Source organism: Rhineura floridana, chromosome 6 (assembly GCF_030035675.1).
Source record: "Rhineura floridana isolate rRhiFlo1 chromosome 6, rRhiFlo1.hap2, whole genome shotgun sequence".
NCBI lineage: Eukaryota > Metazoa > Chordata > Lepidosauria > Squamata > Rhineuridae > Rhineura > Rhineura floridana.
The window spans coordinates 98,355,741-98,378,121 of NC_084485.1; the positions used below are offsets into that span (position 1 = coordinate 98,355,741).

General features: G+C 44.5%; 1 protein-coding gene across 2 annotated transcripts in view; it reads right to left on the reverse strand.

Moving 5' to 3' along the window:
- Positions 1–22,381, reverse strand: part of LOC133387761 (cytochrome P450 2J2-like) — a 51,173-nt gene that overhangs the window by 10,645 nt on the left and 18,147 nt on the right. Inside the window, exons 1-4 of one of the 2 annotated variants that reach the window (XM_061633220.1) lie at positions 17,908–18,239; positions 13,227–13,389; positions 7,773–7,922; positions 6,187–6,347 (exon numbers count right to left, since the gene is read on the reverse strand). In XM_061633220.1, the coding sequence (XP_061489204.1) occupies positions 6,187–6,347; positions 7,773–7,922; positions 13,227–13,389; positions 17,908–18,108 (675 nt within the window). In that variant the 5' untranslated portion in view covers positions 18,109–18,239. Of the gene's footprint in view, positions 1–6,186; positions 6,348–7,772; positions 7,923–13,226; positions 13,390–17,907; positions 18,240–22,381 lie in introns of those variants that run through there. The other variant, XM_061633219.1, reaches the window with a different exon arrangement.

Below are 22,381 nucleotides of genomic sequence, written 5' to 3' on the forward strand. Positions count from 1 at the left end.
TAGTTATGGTTCTAATATAATGTTTGAATGTTCCCTGTATCGGAAATAAAACTAACTGCCTTCCTGCGAAAAGCTAGCAGAAAGCTAGAGTAGGGTTACATAAGAACATAAGAACATAAGAAGAGCCTGCTGGATCAGGCCAGTGGCCCATCTAGTCCAGCATCCTGTTCTCACAGTGGCCAACCAGGTGCCTGGGGGAAGCCCGCAAGCAGGACCCGAGTGCAAGAACACTCTCCCCTCCTGAGGCTTCTGGCAACTGGTTTTCAGAAGCATGCTGCCTCTGACTAGGGTGGCAGAGAACAGCCATCATGGCTAGTAGCCATTGATAGCCCTGTCCTCCATGAATTTGTCTAATCTTCTTTTAAAGCCATCCAAGCTGGTGGCCGTTAGTGCATCTTGTGGGAGCAAATTCCATAGTTTAACTATGCGCTGAGTAAAGAAATACTTCCTTTTGTCTGTCCTGAATCTTCCAACATTCAGCTTCTTTGAATTTCCACGAGTTCTAGTTTTATGAGAGAGGGAGAAGAACTTTTCTCTATCCACTTTCTCAATGCCCTGCATAATTTTATACACTTCTATCATGTCTCCTCTGACCCACCTTTTCTCTAAACTAAAAAGCCCCAAATGCTGCAACCTTTCCTCGTAAGGGAGTCGCTCCATCCCCTTGATCATTCTGGTTGCCCTCTTCTGAACCTTTTCCAACTCTATAATATCCTTTTTGAGATGAGGCGACCAGAACTGTACACAGTATTCCACACCATAGATTTATACAACGGCATTATGATATTGGCTGTTTTATTTTCAATACCTTTCCTAATTATTGCTAGCATGGAATTTGCCTTTTTCACAGCTGCCGCACACTGGGTCGACATTTTCATCGTGCTGTCCACTACAACCCCGAGGTCTCTCTCCTGGTCAGTCACCGCCAGTTCAGACCCCATGAGCGTATATGTGAAATTCAGATTTTTTGCTCCAATATGCATAATTTTACACTTGTTTATATTGAATTGCATTTGCCATTTTTCCACCCATTCACTCAGTTTGGAGAGGTCTTTTTGGAGCTCTTCACAATCCCTTTTTGTTTTAACAACCCTGAACAATTTAGTGTCGTCAGCAAACTTGGCCACTTCACTGCTCACTCCTAATTCTAGGTCATTAATGACCAAGTAGAAAAGTACAGGTCCCAATACCGATCCTTGAGGGACTCCACTTTCTACAGCCCTCCATTGGGAGAACTGTCCGTTTATTCCTACTCTCTGCTTTCTGCTTCTCAACCAATTCCTTATCCACAAGAGGACCTCTCCTCTTATTCCATGACTGCTAAGCTTCCTCAGAAGTCTTTGTTGAGGTACCTTGTCAAAAGCTTTTTGAAAGTCTAAGTACACTATGTCCACTGGATCACCTCTATCTATATGCTTGTTGGCACTCTCAAAGAATTCTAATAGGTTACTGAGACAGGACTTTCCCTTGCAGAAGCCATGCTGGCTCTGCTTCAGCAAGGCTTGTTCTTCTATGTGCTTAGTTAATCTAGCTTTAATAATACTTTCTACCAGTTTTCCAGGGATAGAAGTTAAGCTAACTGGCCTGTAATTTCTGGGATCCCCTCTGGATCCCTTTTTGAATATTGGCGTTACATTTGCCACTTTCCAGTCCTCAGGCACGGAGGAGGACCCGAGGGACAAGTTACATATTTTAGTTAGCAGATCAGCAATTTCACATCTGAGTTCTTTGAGAACTCTTGGGTGGATGCCATCTGGGCCCGGCGATTTGTCAGTTTTTATATTGTCCATTAAGCTTAGAACTTCCTCTCTCGTTACCACTATTTGTCTCAGTTCCTCAGAATCCCTTCCTGCAAATGTTAGTTCAGGTTCAGGGATCTGCCCTATATCTTCCACTGTGAAGACAGATGCAAAGAATTCATTTAGCTTCTCTGCAATCTCCTGATCGTTCTTTAGGACACCTTTGACTCCCTTATCATCCAAGGGTCCAATCGCCTCCCTAGATGGTCTCCTGCTTTGAATGTATTTATAGAATTTTTTGTTGTTGGCTTTTATGTTCTTAGCAATGTGCTCCTCAAATTCTTTTTTAGCACCCCTTATTGTCTTCTTGCATTTCTTTTGCCAGAGTTTGTGTTCCTTTTTATTTTCTTCATTCAGACAAGACTTCCATTTTCTGAAGGAAGACTTTTTGCCTCTAAGAGCTTCCTTGACTTTGCTTGTTAACCATGCTGGCATCTTCTTGGCCCTGGCGGTACCTTTTCTGATCTGCGGTATGCACTCCAGTTGAGCTTCTAATATGGTGTTTTTAAACAACTTTCAAGCATTTTCGAGTGATGTGACCCTCTGGACTTTGTTTTTCAGCTTTCTTTTTACCAATCCCCTCATTTTTGTGAAGTTTCCTCTTTTGAAGTCAAATGTGACCGTGTTGGATTTTCTTGGCAATTGGCCAGTTACATGTATGTTTAATTTAATAGCACTGTGGTCACTGCTCCCAATCGGTTCAACAACACTTACATCTCGCACCAGGTCCTGGTCCCCACTGAGGATTAAGTCCAGGGTTGCCGTCCCTCTGGTCGGTTCCATGATCAACTGGTCTAGGGAATAGTCATTTAGAATATCTAGAAATTTTGCTTCTTTGTCATGACTGGAACACATATGCGGCCAGTCTATGTCCGGGTAGTTGAAGTCACACATTACTACCACATTTCCTAGTTTGGATGCTTCCTCAATTTCATATCTCATCTCAAGGTCTCCCTGAGCATTTTGATCAGGGGGACGATAGATCGTTCCCAGTATTAAGTCCCTCCTGGGGCATGGTATCACCACCCACAACGATTCTGTGGAGGAGTCCGCCTCTTTTGGGGTTTCGAGCTTGCTGGATTCAATGCCTTCTTTCACGTATAGAGCAACTCTGCCACCAATACGTCCTGCCCTGTCCTTCTGATATAGTTTATATCCAGGGATAACTGTATCCCACTGGTTTTCTCCATTCCACCAGGTCTCCGTTATGCTCACTATATCAATGCTCTCCTCTAAGACCAAGCACTCCAGTTCTCCCATCTTGGTTCGGAGGCTCCTAGCATTAGCGTACAGGCACTTGTAAGCAGTGTCTCTCTTCAAGTGTCTTTGGCACTTGTGGTTTGGCCTGTGGTAATTTTGCTCTTCTGAATTTATATCCTGTGCCCCTGCTCTCACAATGCCTACTTCTAGGCCTACCCTTTTTAAAATTTCATCATTTCTTTGGTCTTTATCCCAGGGGGGAGGTTTATTCCGAACCGGACCTTCCTCAGCTCCTGTCGGGTTTTCCCCCTCAGTCAGTTTAAAAGCTGCTCTGCTACCTTTTTAATTTTAAGTGCCAGCAGTCTGGTTCCATTCTGGTTCAAGTGGAGCCCGTCCCTTTTGTACAGGCCCGGCTTGTCCCAAAATGTTCCCCAGTGCCTAACAAATCCAAACCCTTCCACCCAACACCATCGACTCATCCACGCATTGAGACTGCAAAACTGGGCCTGTCTGGCTGGTCCTGCGCGTGGAACCGGTAGCATTTCAGAGAAAGCCACCTTGGAGGTCCTGGCTTTCAGCATCCTACCTAGCAACCTAAATTTTGCTTCCAGGACCTCACGGCTGCATTTCCCCATGTCCTTGATGCCAACGTGCACCACGACCACTGACTCCTCCCCAGCATTGTCTACCAAACTATCTAAACGACGGGCGATATCCACAACCTTCGCACCAGGCAGGCAAAACACCTTGCGGTCTACACGCCCATCACACACCCCACTATCTATGTTCCTAATGATCGAATCACCCACTACAAGGATCCCTCTTCCTCAGCTGGATGCTGTCCTTCCCCGAGACCATCGTTCTCCATTGAGAAAGTGGATAGAGAAAAGTTCTTCTCCCTCTCTCATAATACTAGAACTCGTGGACATTCAAAGAAGCTGAATGTTGGAAGATTCAGGACAGACAAAAGGAAGTACTTCTTTACTCAGCGCATAGTTAAACTATGGAATTTACTCCCACAAGATGCAGTAATGGACACCAGCTTGGACGGCTTTAAAAGAAGATTAGACAAATTCATGGAGGACAGGACTATCAATGGCTACTAGCCGTGATGGCTGTGCTGTGCCACCCTAGTCAGAGGCAGCATGCTTCTGAAAACCAGTTGCCGGAAGCCTCAGGAGGGGAGAGTGTTCTTGCACTCGGGTCCTGCTTGCGGGCTTCCCCCAGGCACCTGGTTGGCCACTGTGAGAACAGGATGCTGAACTAGATGGGCCACTGGTCTGATCCAGCAGGCTCTTCTTATGTTCTTATGATAGCAGGAGAGCTATCATTGTTGGAGTGGGACACAGCTATAACGTCCCTGAAGGCCTCCTCCACACACCTCTCTGCCTCTCTCCACTTTTCCAGGTCCGCTACCTTGGCCTCAAGGAAATGAAGTCGTTCCCAGAGAGCCAGGAGCTCATTGCACCGAGAGCACACCCACGACTTCTGTCCAACAGGCAGATAGTCGTACATGCTGCAGGCGGTGCAAAACACTGGAAAGCCCCCACACCCCTGCTGGCTTCTTACCTGCATAGTTTTGTTTAAGGTTTATTACGTCAGTGGGTTGGAGACTGCGGTTTAGTTGAGGTTAGGGAACAGACGGGCAGAGTGGGGGGCCCTGGCCTCTTCGCCCTGCTGCCGAACTCGCTCTGCTGCTTAACTCACCTTGACGCTTTGTCAGCTGGGGCCTTGACGCTTCGCCAGCTGGGGCTCCCTCTAGCTCGTGGAGCAGGCTCCCTTGCTAGGGTGCTTTGACTTTATATGTGTGGCTGGTTCCTCCCAGCTACTACTGCCAGCCAATGATGTGTTACTTGAGGCTGATGGCTCAACTATCAGCTGGGGCTTAACTCTTTAGGATTATCTCAGGCTTCCTTCCTTTGAAGGCAGGAAGGCAGGCTTCCTTCCTGAGCAAGGGGCGGGGCTGTTTAAGCTTTTGGCTGCTTTTAATCTAAGCAAGGGGCTGCGACTTCCAGGCAAGTCTTTTTTGTTTGTTGTTTTCCCACCTGGAACAGCCTGACCTTTCTTTAACCTAGGGAAACAGAGCTTGTGGTTGTGTTTCAGGAAGGCTAAAGCTGCCCTTTTTAGCAAGGACTGAGCTGACTCTCTCCCTGTATGTATCGGTGGAGTTTCCTTTTTCCCCTTCTCTCCGACTGGAATTTAGCCTTGTTTACAGTGTCCCCTGAAGCTTTCCTGCTAGGGTGGTGTTGAAAACTAGCTTTCTATAGGCTTCCTTCTCCTAGGATCTGTCTTCTAAGATATAGGTTCTTTCAGGATTTGGCTCCTAGCTCAGGGTGACCTTGCGCTGCCCTTATTACTTATTGCTCTGAGCTGTTTTACTTCAATTAAATAATGGAATAAATGGGAACTACTTACCCTCTTTTCACTCTGCTGCTTAACTTGCCTTGATGCTTTGTCAGCTGGGGCCTTGACGCTTCGTCAGCTGGGGCTCCCTCTGGCTCGTGGAGCAGGCTCCCTCGCTAGGGTGCTCTGACTTTATATGTGTGGCTGGTTCCTCCCAGCTACTGCTGCCAGCCAATGATGTGTTACTTGAGGCTGATGGCTCAACTATCTAGTTCTAAGCTAGAACTAGGGTTCTAGCTTAGCCTTCTCTTGTACTTCCTCTCTTTCCCTCCTTCCACTCCTCCTTTAGAGAGGAGACCGTTTGGATCTACCTTCTCTTGAGATGCAGGAACAAACATGTCTTGTTGCATCTCCAGCTTAGTTAGCTGGAACTGGAGATCTTTCCTATCAAACATGTAATTCATTTAATAAATGCCAGTTTATAGTTTTCTTCAAGCCAGTGTGATTGTATCCAGGGGAAAGTGTGCTCCTTCAACAGGGATTTTGTTACAGTTCAGCTTCTGTGAGCACTCAACTCTACTAATATACAATACCAAAGACACCCCCCCGAACCTATAGTCTTCAGTATTATAATAAAAATGCTAAATCAAGAGAAGGCGGTAAAAAAATACGGATGGCATGTGGTGCTTGAATGACAACTCATGGAAAAGGAAAGGGAAACAGAACTGGAATAAATAAGAGGACTCAAAGCAAATGAATGGTCAACAAGAATTTGGGAATGTGTCCGGGACTAGAGTGATTCTGTTGTGGTCAGGTCACCCACAAGATCTCAGAAAAGACCTACCTGGGCCCAAATATTTCCGTGAAGGTGTAATGTCTCATCGAGCAACTGCAATAACTTCTGGAAATGATTGTCATGGTAATCAAAGCGGTCCCCAAAAGTGATGGAGCAAATGATATTTGAAACAGCATTATTGATCTGAAAGTGAGGGTTGAACGGCTGGCCTGGAAAGAGAAAAAGGTGGCGGAGGAGGAATTAAACTGTCCATGGCATTCATATAACAAAAACAGAAGATAGGGAAAGAGGATGGATTTGGGCAGAGTAGAATTTTTTCATAGAAGAAAACATTTGGTATGAAAATTATATCCCGTAATCTAAACTCTGTGGAATAGAGTTATGCAGATGGCACTAAGGACATTTATATTTACAAGTGAACATCTGCCTTCTTTACACTTTGGGCAGGAATTATTTTGCAGCAGGGGGGAGAGTTGAAATTCTACAGATGGAGGATGTCTTGAATGTGATGGCGCACTGGTGAAATTTTATCATTTTAATGAAAGCTGCACAGCTGTAGGTATAACTTTCTAGCATATTGCTCAGCAAGATTATCAGTTAATATTTTGCCAAGGCAGGAGGTTGAGAAGGGGCATTTCTACAAGTATGGCTTGCAAAAATGGCAAGGACTATCTTTATCAGAGACAGAATAGAGATGCACTAATATACTGAAGCTATTGTACTTCAAACCCATATTCCTTTTGTGAATTCCAAACACTCCACCATACTCTTCTGTCCTAGTGCAATCCCAGTTCAGTGGCTTTGGACTGCACCTGCGGGTTTCGGTGTGCACAGAGGCTCACACTAGCAGAAGCCCTATGCACCACAATGCATATGCACATGTGTAGAGCTTTCTGTTGACATCCCCCTACTCATAGGTTTGTCTCAGCTCAAGCAGAGCTACATTTGTGCAGAGGAGTGCTATATAGTTTTGGACCATGGTTAACATATTGTTATGGGATTGGGGGTTGAGATAGATTATTTATTTTGGTCCCCTTCAAGTCAGTGATCATGTTTCTGGAACTTGGGGTCTGCAAAGGAAGAAAGCTGCTCTGACTAGTTTCCTCCATTAATCTAATAGTTTAGCCAAGTCAGCCTGTGAGTGGGTTTTTTGAGTGGTCAATCTGCATATCCAAAAGGATGTGGCCAAGAGAGATCCTAGTGCTATTACAACTCTTTTCAAGGGAGAGGCCCTCCTCCCCCATCCCCATCCTGGAGTCAGGAAGGCTTGTGTCTTTTAGTCCTGTCTTGGGGGTGAAGCAGAAAAGCCACAGATAGAGGCCTGTCCTCTGTGTATGTACCCCAAAGCTGTGGGCTTGGGGAGCAAGATCTGATGGCCTGTTAATGCTCTGAACCCTGCCATCTTAAGCTCAGGTTGTGCATATATAAAAATAAACCATATACCATAAAGGCACCACAGTCTTTGCTGACCTTCTTTCCAAGGAAACCAAACCCTGGGTAAGCACTGGAACCCCTGGAAGTCTTGCACCACTTGGAGATTGGGGTGATGCACAACAATATTTTGACCTTGTGCATACAAAGTAGCAGTCTAAAAATTATAGATGATGCCGCTGATTGTTGGCCCTGGTTCTCACCTTTCTCAGCTTCAATTGCATCAGTTAGATATCTGCTCTCCTCCTGTATCCGTTCTTCTAAAGATCTTTTGCCCAAACCAAAGTTTCTGAGAGTTGATAAGGCAAATCGTCTTTGTTGTTTCCAGATAAGACCATTAGAGAAGACCAGTCCTAGACAGGAAGGAGTAACATCATATACTGGATATGTACCTACTTATGATGCACTAGAAAGATTGCACGGCATTTGGCAGTCGTTAAGGTGTGCTGGTGGATTTTATCTGGTTGCTTGCTTTTAATTCTGTTGTTATGAAGCTGACTTTTGCCACTGATGTTTTATTGTTGCTTTTTGCGCGTTTTACTGTTTGGATTGTAGTTTTAATACTAACTTAATTTTGTTCTGTGAAGCAACTCTGATAGAGCAGAAAGGCAACACATAGATTTAAAAATAAATAATAAATAACAACATAATAAATAAATAAATGGGAACAGGTAAAAAAGCCATATAGTTAATCTCCTTTAACTATTGCTCCTTCCACAATGAAGCCCTTTTTAAGGCTGCTGGGCCACTGCTTTCTTGCAATTACCTGGCAGTAGAAATAAATAGAGGCTTGTCTCTAACCTTTTCTCTGGAATTATTTGCATCCGTTGTTTGCTCACTGTTAATAGATTTCTCTTTTCATTCAGTTGGCATAGCTCTTTTGCTATCAGAAGGTGTTGGGCACCCAAGGGCAGGGGCACATCAAAGGGCCCTGCTTCCATTCCCACTGCTCTCCTCTTCCTTTATAGAATTGGACACAGAGAATGCTCACCCCAACAGCTTTCATTAGGCATTCGGTGTTACTGCACACTCTAAATGTGCCTTTCCTTTCCAAGCAAAGCCATTCCTTTCCTGGTAGCTCTGACTCAGCCTGTTTCTGGGGCAGGTATGAAGAAGGGGGAAACCCTCTTGCCATTCTCTTTCAGGAACTTCCCACATTTCCAAGTAAGCACACACTGAGGTAAAGGAGATCGCTGAATGAGGTCTGCTTCCCTGTCTGCACCCGCCCCCTTCAAGGTCTTGGGGCAGCTCCTTTCCTCACACAAGGACTGCAACTCACTGGGCAAGTGGGTTCTTCCACCAGGAGTTCTCTCCATCTTCCTCTACCTTGATAGGCTAGCCCACTGTTTTTCAACCTTGTTTCCCCAGATGTTGTCAGAATACAATTCCCATCAACTCCAGCCAGCTTAGCCAATGACCTGTGGAATGATGCCCTGATTCTGCATCCAAGTAGGCAGGAAACATAAGGTGCAGCAGGGTGTTCCCTAGTGTTCCTTCACAGAATGTACAAGAAAATTAATAACGGGAGGAAAACCAGTAGTTAAAACCTCCCCCAATCCAATGGGAAAAGAAACTGATGTTGGCGCAATTAAGAAACTAGTGACCACTATGTGTTGGAGGGCAAGCATCTGCTGCAGGGATCCTGGTGTACTTCTAAAGGCTCCCTGTCAATTTAGATCGTGTGGTGTTCTAAACTGCACAGAGAACCTACACGAGTACAGCAGGCTTTCTGCTGCAGATGCTTGTCCTCCAAAGCATGGAGGGCAGGTGGAGCAGGCATGTTGATAGAACAGAGGAGATAGGGTGTGTGGGTGTCCCCTCTCCATTGCTGGTGGGATATTATGCGTGAAGAGAGTTTAAAAACACCCCCAAAGCGGGTACAGTGGTGAACTGCTGAATTTGACTTTGTGATGCCTTTGTCACAAATTCATCTAAATCACAGCTGTTAAACACAAAAAACCTAAGGTTTTCATTTGGTTTAAAGGTACAGGAAATGCAGATTCAAACAGAAACATGAAAATGCCATCTTACATAAGAAGAGCCTGCTGGATCTGGCCAATGGCCCATCTAGTCCAGCATCCTGTACTCACAGTGGCCAGATGCCTATGGGAAGCCCACATGCAGGACCTGAGCACAGCAGCCTATTCCCACTAGTGATTAGCAGCCACTGGTATTCAGAGGCATCCTGCCTCCATCCAAGGGGTCAGACATCATAGCTTAGCCATTATGGCTAGTAGCCAGTGAGAGCTTTATCCTCCATGAATTTGTCTAATCCTTTTTTTAAAGCCATCCAAGTTTGTGGTCATCACTGCCTCTTGCGGGAGTGAATTCCATAGTTTAACTATGTGCTGTGTGAAGCAGTATTTTCTTTGGTCTGTCCTGAATCTTCCAACATTCAGCTTCATTGGATGTCTAGTGTTATGACAGAGGGAGAAAAAAATTCTTTATCCACTTTCTCCATGCCATGCATACATTTATACACCTCTACCATGTCATCTCTTACTTGCCTTTTCTCTAAACTAAAAAGCCCCAAATGCTGCAACCTTTCCTCATAGGGGAGTTATTCCATCCCCTGGATCATTTTAGTTGCCCTTTTCTGAACCTTATCCAACTCTACAATATCCTTTTTGTGGTGAGGTGATCAGAACTGTACAAAGAATTCCAAATGCAGCTGCACCACAGATTTGTACAACAGCATTATGACATCAGCTGTTTTATTTTCATTTCTTTTCTTAACAAACCCTAGCATGGAATTTGCATTTTTCACAGCTGCGCACACTAGGTTACCATCTTCATCCTGGTCAGTTATTGCCACTTCAGACACAATGAGCATATATGTGAAATTATGGGTTTTTTTGACCCAACATGCATCAGTTTACTCTTGTTTACACTGAATTGCATTTGCCATTTTACCACCCATTTGCTCAGTTTGGAGAGGTCCTTTCGGAGCTGTAATGACCCTGAACAGTTTAATATCAGCAGCAAATGTGGCCACCTCATTGCCCATTTCTAACTCTAGATTGTTTATGAACAAATTATAAATCACAGGTCCCAATGCTGATTCTTGGGGACTCTACTTTCTATATCCCCCCATCGAGACAACTGTCCATTTATTACAACTTTCTGCTTCCTATTACTTATCCAGTTCCTGATCCACAAGAGGACCGCCCCTTATATTCCATGTCTGCTAAGCTGACTGAGGAGTCTTTGGTGAGGTACTTTGTCGAGAGCTTTTTGAAAGTTCAATACACTGTCATCTGGATTACCTCTGTGTCGGATTGATGCCATCTGGACCCTGATTTGTCCATTTTTATTTTGTCTGTTTGGCCTAGAACTTTGTCTCTCATCTATTGCATCAGTTCCTCAGACTCCCTTCCTACAAAAAATAATGCAGGTACAGGGAATTGCCCTATATCTTCCACTGTGAAGACAGATGCAAAGAATTCAATCAGCTTCTCTGCAATCTCCTTATCCTCCTTTAGCATACCTTTGACACTCTTGTCATCCAAGGGTCCAACCACCTCCTAGATGTTCTCCTGCTATGAATGTAGGGAATTTTTTGTTGGTGGTCTTTGTCTTTAGCAATGTGCTCCTCAAATTCATTTTTAAATATTCCTCATTGTCTCCTTGTATTTCTTTTGCCACAGTTTGTATTCCTTTTTGTACTCTTGATGTGGGCAAGACTTGCTTTTTTCTTGCTTCTCATAGCGTCTTGGACTCTGCTTGTTAACCACACTGGCATCTTCTTGCCTTGGTGGCACCTTTCCTGATGTGTGGCATACATTCCACTTGAGCTCTAATACTGTGTTTTTAAACAACTCCCAAACATTTTGGAGTGATTTGGCCCTCTTGACCTTGCTTTTCACCTTCCTTTTTACCAATCCCCTCCTTTTAGGGATGTTTTCTCTTTTGAAGTCAAATGTGACTGCTGGATTTTCTTGGCAAATAACCATTTACATATAAATTTAATTTATAAAGTAATGAGTGACTTCAACTACCCTGACTAAACCTTAAGTGGTGCCCATAGCCTGATGCAGGATGTAAGTGTTGTTGAACCAGGGAGCACCAGATCCTGGGTACCACTTAAAATTAAGTCCAGGGTCACCATCCCTCTGGTTGGTTCCATGACCAACTGTTCTGAGGCACAGTCATTTAGGGTATCTAGAAAGTTTACCTCTTTGTCATGACTGGAACACACATGTAGCCGTGCCAGGGTAGTTGAAGTCACCCATTACTAGAACATTTCCTTGTTTGGATGCTTCCTTAATTTCATTCTTCATCTTTCTGAGCATTTGCTCAAGGGGACAATAGCATGTCCTCAGCACTAAATTATTCATGGGGCCCGGTATCACCACCACCACTGACTCATAAGAACATAAGAAGAGCCTGCTGGATCAGGCCAGTGGCCCATCTAGTTCAGCATCCTGTTCTCACGGTGGCCAACCAGGTGCCTGGGGGAAGCCCGAAAGCAGGACCCGAGTGCAAGAACACTCTCCCCTCCTGAGGCTTCCGGCAACTGGGTTTCAGAAGCATGCTGCCTCTGACTAGGGTGGCAGAGCACAGCCATCACGGCTAGTAGCCATTGATAGCCCTGTCCTCCATGAATTTGTCTAATCTTCTTTTAAAGCCATCCAAGCTGGTGGCCATTACTGCATCTTGTGGGAGCAAATTCCATAGTTTATGGAATTTATATATGGAATTTATATAGTTTATTCCATAGTTTATTCCTCTGTGGAGGAATCTGCCTCTTTTGAGACTTCTAGCATACAGAAATACCCCACATTAATGTACGCAATGGGTCCAGAGCGAGTACGTAAACCGAAAATGTACTTAAAGTGAAGCACTACATTTTTTCACTTATCGATGCATGTACTGCACTGCAATCGTCATATACGGGCATAACTGATGTAAATAACGCATTTATAACTAAAATAAACACAGTAGGCCTTATTTTAAGAAAAAGGACGGTGGCGTCATGCCGTTAAGTGTCCGCTCTTGCAAAGCAAGCGTACGTAAACAGGGGAATGGTGCTACTGTAAATATGTCCGTACTCGTGAGTGTCCGTAAAGTGAAGGTCCGTATAGCGGGGTATTCCTGTACTGAACTAAATGTCCTCTTTGATAGTCAGAGTGACACCACCTCCAGGACATCCTTCCCTGCCCTTCCTAAAGAGTTCATAGCCAGAGATAACTGTGTTCCATTGGTTCTCTGTTACACCAGGTTTCCGTTATGCTCACTATATGAATGCTGTCCTCTAAGACCAAGCATTCCAGTCCACCTATCTTGGCTTGCATTAGCATATAAACACTTATATACTGTGTCTCTCTTCAAGTGTCTTTGGCACTTCAGAGAAGCCAAAGCACTGCAGGCCAAAACAGAATTGCTATCCTATGCCTGTGGTTGGACTTGATGGCCTTATAGGCCCCTTCCAAATCTACTATTCTATGATTCTATGCCCCTGCACTCCCAATGTCTAATTCTATGCCTAACCCATTTATATTTTCATAATCTTTTTCATCTTCATTCCAGATTTCATGTTCCACCCAATTACAAAACAACCTAAAGGCTTCCACAATTAGAACAGACTTTTTTTAAAAAAAATAAAAATAATCAAACTTTAGAAATTGAAATAATTGAATATATTAAAAGAAACTCACCAAACGGCCCAAAAATTTCATAGGTAAGAGGAAATTTGGGACGATCTACAAAGTTTTCACCCTGTTGGATAAGACCTTCCTTTACCAGAGACAATCCATTTACAATCACAAGCCACATGTTTCCAAACTGCATGCTGAAAACATTGCCGTGTTTTTGTGCAAGCTAGAGGGAGAGGGGGGAATGAAAGAGAGGATATATTTTGTATTAATTTGTCTGACTGATGCTTATAAAATGCCTGTATGGAAGAAGGAAACTTCGGTTGCCATCAAATGTATCAGGGTTCACCAACAGGGTTCGCCTTCCATATCTGATGGATAATTTCCATCAGACCTGGTGAGCCTGGCCAATGATAGGGACGATGGGAGTTATAGCCCACAATATCTGAAGGGCACTGAAGTGGCTACTCTTGAAATAAATGGTCTGAAGAAAAACCATGACACCAAGGCTTAAGGATGCTATAATGCCAATGTCCTGGCAAAACGTCATCAGGAGCACTATTAAAACACATTAAAGAAAGCTATTTACATAATGCATAATTTACTTAAGGAATTCACTAGCACATGCTTAGATGGCTTTTTTAAAAAAAGAGAAGCCAAATATATAGGATATAAATATCAATGGTGTAGAATGAGCCTGTCCTTCAAACTTAGCTAGCCTGCACCTCCATTCTTCCAAGCAGAGCAAGGCATGCAACTCTTGCCATGTTCAAATACACACACTGGGAACTCCCTTGTTGTATCAAGTCTACCAGTAAAAGTCTGAGCAATCCTTAATACTTTTTCACCCTCATTTCCCAGCTTCAAACAATGTTAAGAGCACCTTCCTGGCTCTCTTAAATTCAGCTGTTTTGTGGAGCCTGATGGTCTGTCATTCAAAATCGCTCAAGCTAAAACAGAACAAACATGGAATATGGTTTTCCCAATTCCTTTGCCACCACCTTTGACCTTCCAAGGATTACAGGAAGCTGATTCTACATTGGGTGACCACTACTGTGTGAGAATGCCACTTCTGCCCTTTAGCAGAGGTGAATTTGCCATGTCCACACACATGCACACCGTTTTGAGAGAAGGCACCAGTTGGTCTCTCCCAGGGGGAAAGGATCTTGGGAATCTCATGGGCTGGAATGCCCAATTGGAAAGCTGCAATCCGGCTGCTATTTAAGGCTGCTTTGACTACTCCACTTTCTTCTCTTTTGCAGTGCTCTCCCTCCCTCTACAGTGTGGGTTTTGCCAGTCATCTTTTCCAGGGGCTGAGTAGGAATTTTGGGGGCCATTGGCGCTTGTCTTTTTTGCCTGCTCCTCACTGTAGGGTTTTTTTATTTGCTCTCGATGATGTAGTTCTTTGGTCAGTTGGGCGTTCAGGGTGAGTAGGTAAGGGTGTCATTGGGTTAAGGGCACTCCACAGCCTTTGGCTTTGGGGGGGTGTCCTTGAGGCTGTCCTTTAGGACTGGTGTACATATCTCGGTGAATGCTGGACAGCAGGGCTCAGATGAGCATATTGAGTTTGCATACCCAAGGCTTACTTAGCAGGGATGAAATCTGGCTGGTTTACATGCCCAGGAGAGTGGAGGGATGCTTCCCTCATATATAATTCACTAATACGCAAAAAACCTTGTGGTTTAAGAATGTACCTATAGCCCACAGATATTTCTACCAAACTTTAAAAAGCAGGGAAATTGGGCAGCTATAGTGAATGCACCAGGGGAGCAGGAGACCTGACCTCCTCTCTGAGATATTGTACTGCCCTACATTAGTAACACAGGAAAGAAGCAAAGTAAGAAGAACACCAACCAACATACAAAAATATAATTCTCCATCTTTGGAGATGGCAGGTGTTGCCACCACTTACCATATGCTCAGAGGCACATGTTACCAAATTCTTCTAAGCTACACAGCAAGTGGATTGGACTGTGAAAGACCAACCCAAATTGTGTTTGCATTTTGACAACTTTGTAGGGCAGTACAATATCTCAGAGAGGAGTTCAGGTCTCCTGCTCCCCTGGTGCATTCACTATAGCTGCCCAATTTCGCTGCTTTTTAAAGTTTGGTAGAAATATCTGTGGGCTATAGGTACATTCTTACACCGCAAGGTTTTTTGCGTATTAGTGAATTTCCTTGCTTTTTAATCCGGGAGGTAAGAAATGGGATCCTGCACAAGTTTGCTGAGAATGGATTGATCATTTGCATGCTTATTGAGTTAAGTGGGATTTACACACACACACACACACACACACACACACACACACACACACACACACACACACACACACACACGGCAATCATGCTTAGGATAGGTGAAACTGACCACAGGGGATGGGGAAGGGAGGAGGGGGAGGAGGGAGGGGTGGAAAGGCAGAGGGGAGGACTGGGATGGGGGCAGGCAGGAGGGGGAGGGGAGAAGAAGGACAGATGTGGTCATTTGCATGTTTATTGAGTTCAGTGGGATTTACTCCTGTGCAATCATGCTTAGGATAGGTAAAACTGACTGGGGGGGGGATGGAGGGATGGAGTGGGCAGGGGAGGCAGAAGAAGGAAGAGGGCAGGGGAGGAGAAAGGGAGAGGAAAGGGGAAGGAGGGAAAAGGTAGGTCTGATCGTTTGTATGATTATTGAGTTGAATCAGATATACTCCTATGCAATCATGATTAGGATAGGTAAAACTGACCAGCCTGGGCCTGGCAACCAAGATGTCTTCTGTATCTTTCAGAGTTGGGCAGGGGGAAGGGAGAATTCTACCTTGTGGTTTTTCCCATTACATTGTTGCAAGAACACCTGCACTTGGCTGACTTTCTCTTCTCCTAAAGATACAGGATCAGTCTCAGGCCCTGAATCTGGCAACCCTACCTCCCACCCACATTTAAAACAAAGCTGTCCCTGGCCACATCCACACCAGGCCTCTATTACATTTTGGACAATCATTTTTTATTTATCTATTTATTTAGTGTATTTATATACCGCCCCATAGCCAAAGCTCTCTGGGTGCTTTAAAATAACTAAAAACATTAAAAACAAATATACAAATTTAAAAACACATCTTTTAAAAACAATTTAAAAGAATTTATCATGGCTTCTCTCAAAGCCATGGCTCAAAGCCAATCATGGCTTCTCTCAAAGAATCCTGGGAAGTGTAGTTAGTGAAGGGTGCTGAGAGTTGCTAGGAGATGCCCTGTTTCTCTCACAGACCTTCAATCAGAGTGGCTGACTGTTAACCATTCTCTCAGGGGAATAGGAGTCTCCTGTCAGCACCCTTCACAAACTACACTTCCCAGGATTCTTTGAGGGAAGCCATGACTGTCTCAAGTGAAATCAAGTCTGGTGTGGGTGTGGCCCTCTGATTAGCCAAGCCCAGCAGCTGTGAGGCTTTTAGAACACTGACAGTTGGTCCTTACTAGCATGTCCCGCGTTATAATAGGCTTCCAGCCAAAATTTCTTAAATTAATTAAAAATCAACCAGGCATTTTTTTAACTTTTAAACTGCAGTAGATGAAGGTCAGAGTATGGGGCAAGGTGAGTATTAGGATTACATGTACTCTGTGAACGTGGCTGATTTTTAATGAATTTCAACAGATTATGAGAACTCTGGCAGAAAAAAGTCTAAAAGGGCTCTGAGGTTTTTCTCTCTCTTTTTAGACTTTGAACTGTCGATTCTCTCTGACTGTTTTGTGTATCGCCATGAAAATTGAGAGGGTTGTTAAGCAAACGTTTCTGAGTTTTGTAAGGTTTTGTTTGGAAATGAGCTTATGGGAAGCATCAGAATGGCATGTGGGGGTATTTTCCATTTAACATTGCGGAATGTGAAAAATGCTGGCTATAGTATACAGCCACTCTCGTGGCTGTATAATGAATACCATACCCACCTGCCCACACTTACGTAATTTGATTATTGTTCAACGGTATTAATATATATTTGAACAAAAATGACCGTTCCACACCATTACTCTTTCTCACATGTCTTCTTAAGGGTGTGTTGGCCGTTCGGACTCTTCTAAGAACCCCAATATAGGGCAGGAAGCTTCTTAATGCTTGTTTATTTTCCTTAAAGTACCTATTGGATTTTTCTTATTGCTATTTTCTTCTTTTAAAAAGCCTCTTTCTTAATGTAGACCTGAAGTTTTGGATTGGATTGTTAAGAAGGGCAAGGGAACCACCTCCCAGCCCCAGCCCATACCTGATAAACTGCTTGGCATTATGCTATCTACTTGTGCCTTGGGGGAAATACAAAGAAGACGATCTGCTCCCCAGACCTGAGGCAATGGGAGCGATCTAGCTGGGCACTACCTTGCCCAAGCAGATATTTGGCTCAGACGTTTGGGGCAGAGTTAGAGGGAAAAGGCAGAGGTGGTGGCACAATACTAACAAAATAGACAGCATGCAAACAACTGGTCTACCTTAGTTGTGGATGCAGATTTGTTACAAATGACTGTTAGGTAAAATAGATCCTCCAAGTTCAGAGGCAATATATCTCTAGATATCAGTTGTTGGGAACAAACAATAGGAGAGGATTTTACCTTCATGCCCCATTTGTGGGCTTCCCAGAGACATCTGGCTGGCCACTCTCAAAAATCTAACTGCTAGACAAGATGGCATCTTAGACTGATCCTACAGCAAGGCTCTTATCTAGTGCAATGTTGTGCTGAACTCATGCCACCTGTGTGCTCCTCCTACCGATTCTTCTGTCCTTACCTTTCTTACAGCAAAATGAGGATTTTTGGAATCCACATCAAGAATATTACCCAGGAAAGGAAGAGGCAAGGGCCCTGGTGGAAAATCCCTTGGACGAATCCGTTTCTTGTAATCAGCAATGAGCAGAAGTATAGCCAGGAACACTAGGAACACCCACAGAGACAAGGTCTCCCAGAGGACAGAGAGGAACTGGAGCAACATCTTTGAACCCCTCCACCTTTGCTAAGTACTGACTGCTGTCTATTGTGGGAAACCCAAATCTGATCCACCTAGAACAACCACGCCTAGCCTCTCGGCTAATGCTCCCGTAAGAAACAAGGACAAAGTTTGCAAGCTACATGTCGTTTTATACCACAACCACTAAGAGGCATAATGGAGATGACAATGACTAAGTCTAAGGAGATTTTGTTAGTAAGTTTAAGAGGAAGTGGAAGGACGGGAAGAGTAGCTTTCTTAATTAGAATATTTCCTTCCCTTTCCCCCCACTTTTTAATGTAGACTAAAGGTTAACCCCCTTCCTTGACATTTCTAATAAGGATTCTCTGCAACTTCAAATGAATACGCAGGCTGTAAAGAAATTGTTAACTTCTACTCTTCTACTCCTGTGCCTGTGGGACCTTTGGAGCGGGAACAGGTTCAGCAGCTCTGCCCTCTTGCTATGGTGACAAAGGAGTCTCCCTGCTTTACTCAGTACTGTGCAGATTAGAAACAGAGACTTAGGTTGGATTGCAACTCAAGAAAGATTGTTTCCAGCAGTGCAAGAATGATATCCTGCAATTAATTCTACCCTATTTTCTAGAGTAGAAATAACCCATTTTATTTTTTAAAAACAACAACAAACAGCTTGGGCATGGATAAAGAGGGCCCTAATCTGGGAAGCGAAAGGGAAACCTGGTTTAAATGATGCCTTGGCCACAAACTTGCCAGATCAGGGATGACGAGCCTGTGGCTCTCCAGATGTTTTTGGACTCCAACTCCCAGCAGCCCCAGCCAGCATGGCCAATAGTTAGGAATGAGGGGAATTGGAGTCTGGCATCATTAAGAAAGCCAGAGGCAGAGCTCTCTAGCACTAGATGGTCTCACCAATAGCAGAAAGAGTGGTGAGGCGGTGACACTCTCCTGACCTCCTGATAGCTGAGTCACTGCTAGGGCAGTGGGGAAGGTGGCATCACCAGAAGCACCAGATTGGCTCTGCTGGTGTGTTTGCACTACACCAACCTCCCCAGCCCCTCTCCCCTCTTCTGGTAGCAGCAGCGAGTGCCACCACCCCATCACACCATCTGTACTGGTCTTAGCCAAGTCTGGCTGCAGTCCAATACACACTTACCTAGAAGTAAGACCCATTGAACCCAAAGGAGCTTACTTCTTGTTAAGGGTTAATTCCTCTGTCACACTAAAGCACCTCCTTGAGGGCCATCCTTGAGAGTTATCTACTGTTTTGATTAAGCACCGCCATCTTACAACGGATGTCTATATCTGCCATCTTAGTTTATTTTATTTTTTATTTATTTTATTTAATTAAGCTTATATACCGCCCGACTAGCAGCAGCTCTCTGGGCGGTGAACATTAAAAATACAATAAAAATAACACAATACAGAATATCACAATACAAAACTGTACAAAAAACTGTACAGTCTAAAATCAAATTATAATAATTTAAAATTAACAGGAATTAAAATGCCTCAGAGAAGAGAAAGGTTTTAACCTGGCGCCGAAAAGATGATAGTGTCGGCGCCAGGTGCACCTCCTCGGGGAGACCATTCCATAGTTCGGGGGCCACCACTGAGAAGGCCCTAGATCTTGTCACCACTCTCCGGGCTTCCCTATGAGTCGGAACCCGGAGGAGGGCCTTCGTAGTAGACCGTAGTGTACGGGCCGGTTCATATCGGGAGAGGCGTTCCGACAGATATCGTGGTCCCGCGCCATATAAGGCTTTATAGGTAAGTACCAACACTTTGAATCTGGCCTGGAAGCATATTGGAAGCCAGTGCAAACGGGCTAGCATAGGTGTTATATGCTCAGACCGCTTCGTTCTTGTTAGCAGTCTGGCCGCCGCATTTTGCACTAGCTGTAGCTTCCGAATCGTCTTCAAAGGTAGCCCTACGTAGAGCGCATTGCAGTAGTCCAGACGTGAGGTTACCATAGCATGTACCACTGATGTGAGGTCCTCCTTACTCAGATAGGGACGTAGCTGGGCTACCAACCGAAGTTGGTAGAACGCATTCCGGGCCACCGAGGCTACATGAGCCTCAAGTGTGAGGGAAGAGTCTAAGTTGACTCCCAGACTACACACCTGTTCCTTTAGGGGGAGTGTAACCCCATCCAGGACAGGGTATATATCCACCATCCGATCAGAGAAACCATCCACCAACAGCATCTCAGTCTTGTCAGGATTGAGTCTCAGTTTGTTAGTTCTCATCCAGTCCATTGTCGCGGCCAGGCAACGGTTCAGCACGTCGACTGCCTCACCTGAAGAAGATGTAAAGGAGAAGTAGAGCTGCGTGTCATCAGCATACTGATGACAACGCACTCCAAAACTCCTGATGACCGCCCCCAGCGGCTTCATATAAATGTTAAAAAGCATGGGAGACAGAACCGAACCCTGTGGGACCCCACATTGGAGAACCCACGGTGTCGAGCAATGTTCCCCAAGCACTATCTTCTGGAGACGACCCGCTAAGTAGGAGTGGAACCACTGCCAAGCAGTGCCTCCAACTCCCAACTCCGCAAGCCTCTCCAGAAGGATACCATGGTCGATGGTATCAAAAGCCGCTGAGAGGTCAAGGAGAATCAACAGAGTTACACTCCCTCTGTCTCTTTCCCGACATAGGTCATCAAACAGGGCGACCAAGGCAGTCTCAGTGCCAAAACCAGGCCTGAACCCCGATTGAAATGGATCTAGATAATCGGTTTCATCCAATAGCGCCTGGAGCTGGTCAGCAACCACACGTTCCAGGATCTTGCCCAGGAACAGAACATTGGCTACTGGTCTGTAGCTGCTGAAATCCTCTGGGTCCAAGGAAGGTTTTTTCAGGAGTGGTCTCACTTCCGCCTCTTTCAGACAGCCAGGGACCACTCCCTCTCGTAAAGAGGCATTAATCACTTCCTTGGCCCAGCCAACTGTTCCTTCCTTGCTAGTTTTAATTAGCCAAGAGGGGCAAGGATCCAGTACCGAAGTGGTCGCACGAACCTGTCCAAGCACCTTGTCCACGTCCTCGAACTGAACCAACTGAAACTCATCCAACAAAACATGACAAGACTGTGCTCCGGACACCTCAGTAGGATTAACTGCTATTAAATAGGAGTCTAAGTCCCGGCGAATGCATGAGATCTTATGCTGGAAGTGTTCAGCAAATTTATTACATCGAGCTACTGATGTATCTGCCGTATCTTGTAGGCCTTGATGGAGTAGGCCACGAACCACTTTAAAAAGCTCCCGTGGGCTTTTTAGTAATATAAGCTGTTCATGTACTATGGCCGGAAGCATGACTCAGGGAATACACTGGTGGAACCAGTTCAATGTAACACACTGTAATATTACCATATATGGAGTTCCTACTATAAGGTTCCTGTAAGTTGTTTACTGAGGGGTATAAATATCGGGGGAACGAGACAGTCTGGGTCGACCGCACTCACTCTGAATTGCTGGTGTGAGTGCTTCCTTTTTAATAAACTATTTTTCAAAGTTTTTATCCTCAACTGCTGTTAGCATCTTGTTTGGCCAGAGCGAGAAATGAACATTATTTTCTCACAACACTTCTGAATAGACATGTTCTGGATTGCAGCCTGAGTCTGGGTTGCATCTGGGTTGCATCAATCATGTTCATTCCACCGTTACTTTGACGTGCAATGCAGGTGAGAAGTGGAACAGCACATCGGGAGAGGTCAATGGCTGTAATGATCCAGTGTAAACTGGAAGCAGCTGTGTAAACCAGAGGTCCCCAACCTTTTTGGACCTGGGGGCACATTTGGAAATCAAAGAAACTGTTGTGGATACCACAAAATACCCATTTCACAGAAGAAAAAACTGGTGGTGCTCAGAATAAACCCCTTCCCCAAAAAACAGACAAAACACCTACACATCATATGCATTGTTGGATGTTTTTACATTTTGAATTGTTTGTTGCCAAAGGGTTGATAGTTATGGTTATGGGAACATGTTGTCAGGGAGATTTTGCATCTGCTGGCCTGATGAGATTGTCCCAAGGAGGAACTAAAGTTTGCTTTTGAGTATATAAGAACATTACAACTGAGATTAGCCTCCCAAATACTTCTGCTTATGGGTAATATTCAGATAAGCCCTACTCAGAGTAGACCCTTTGAAGTTAATAGACATGGCAAACTTTGGATCATTAATTTCAGTGAGTCTGCTCTGAGTAGGACATAGTTGAATGCAACCCAAACTTTTTAAATCAGTTTTAAAAGCTGCACACAACAGTACTGATGGAAAGGGGAGATGTCTCTTTGAGATGC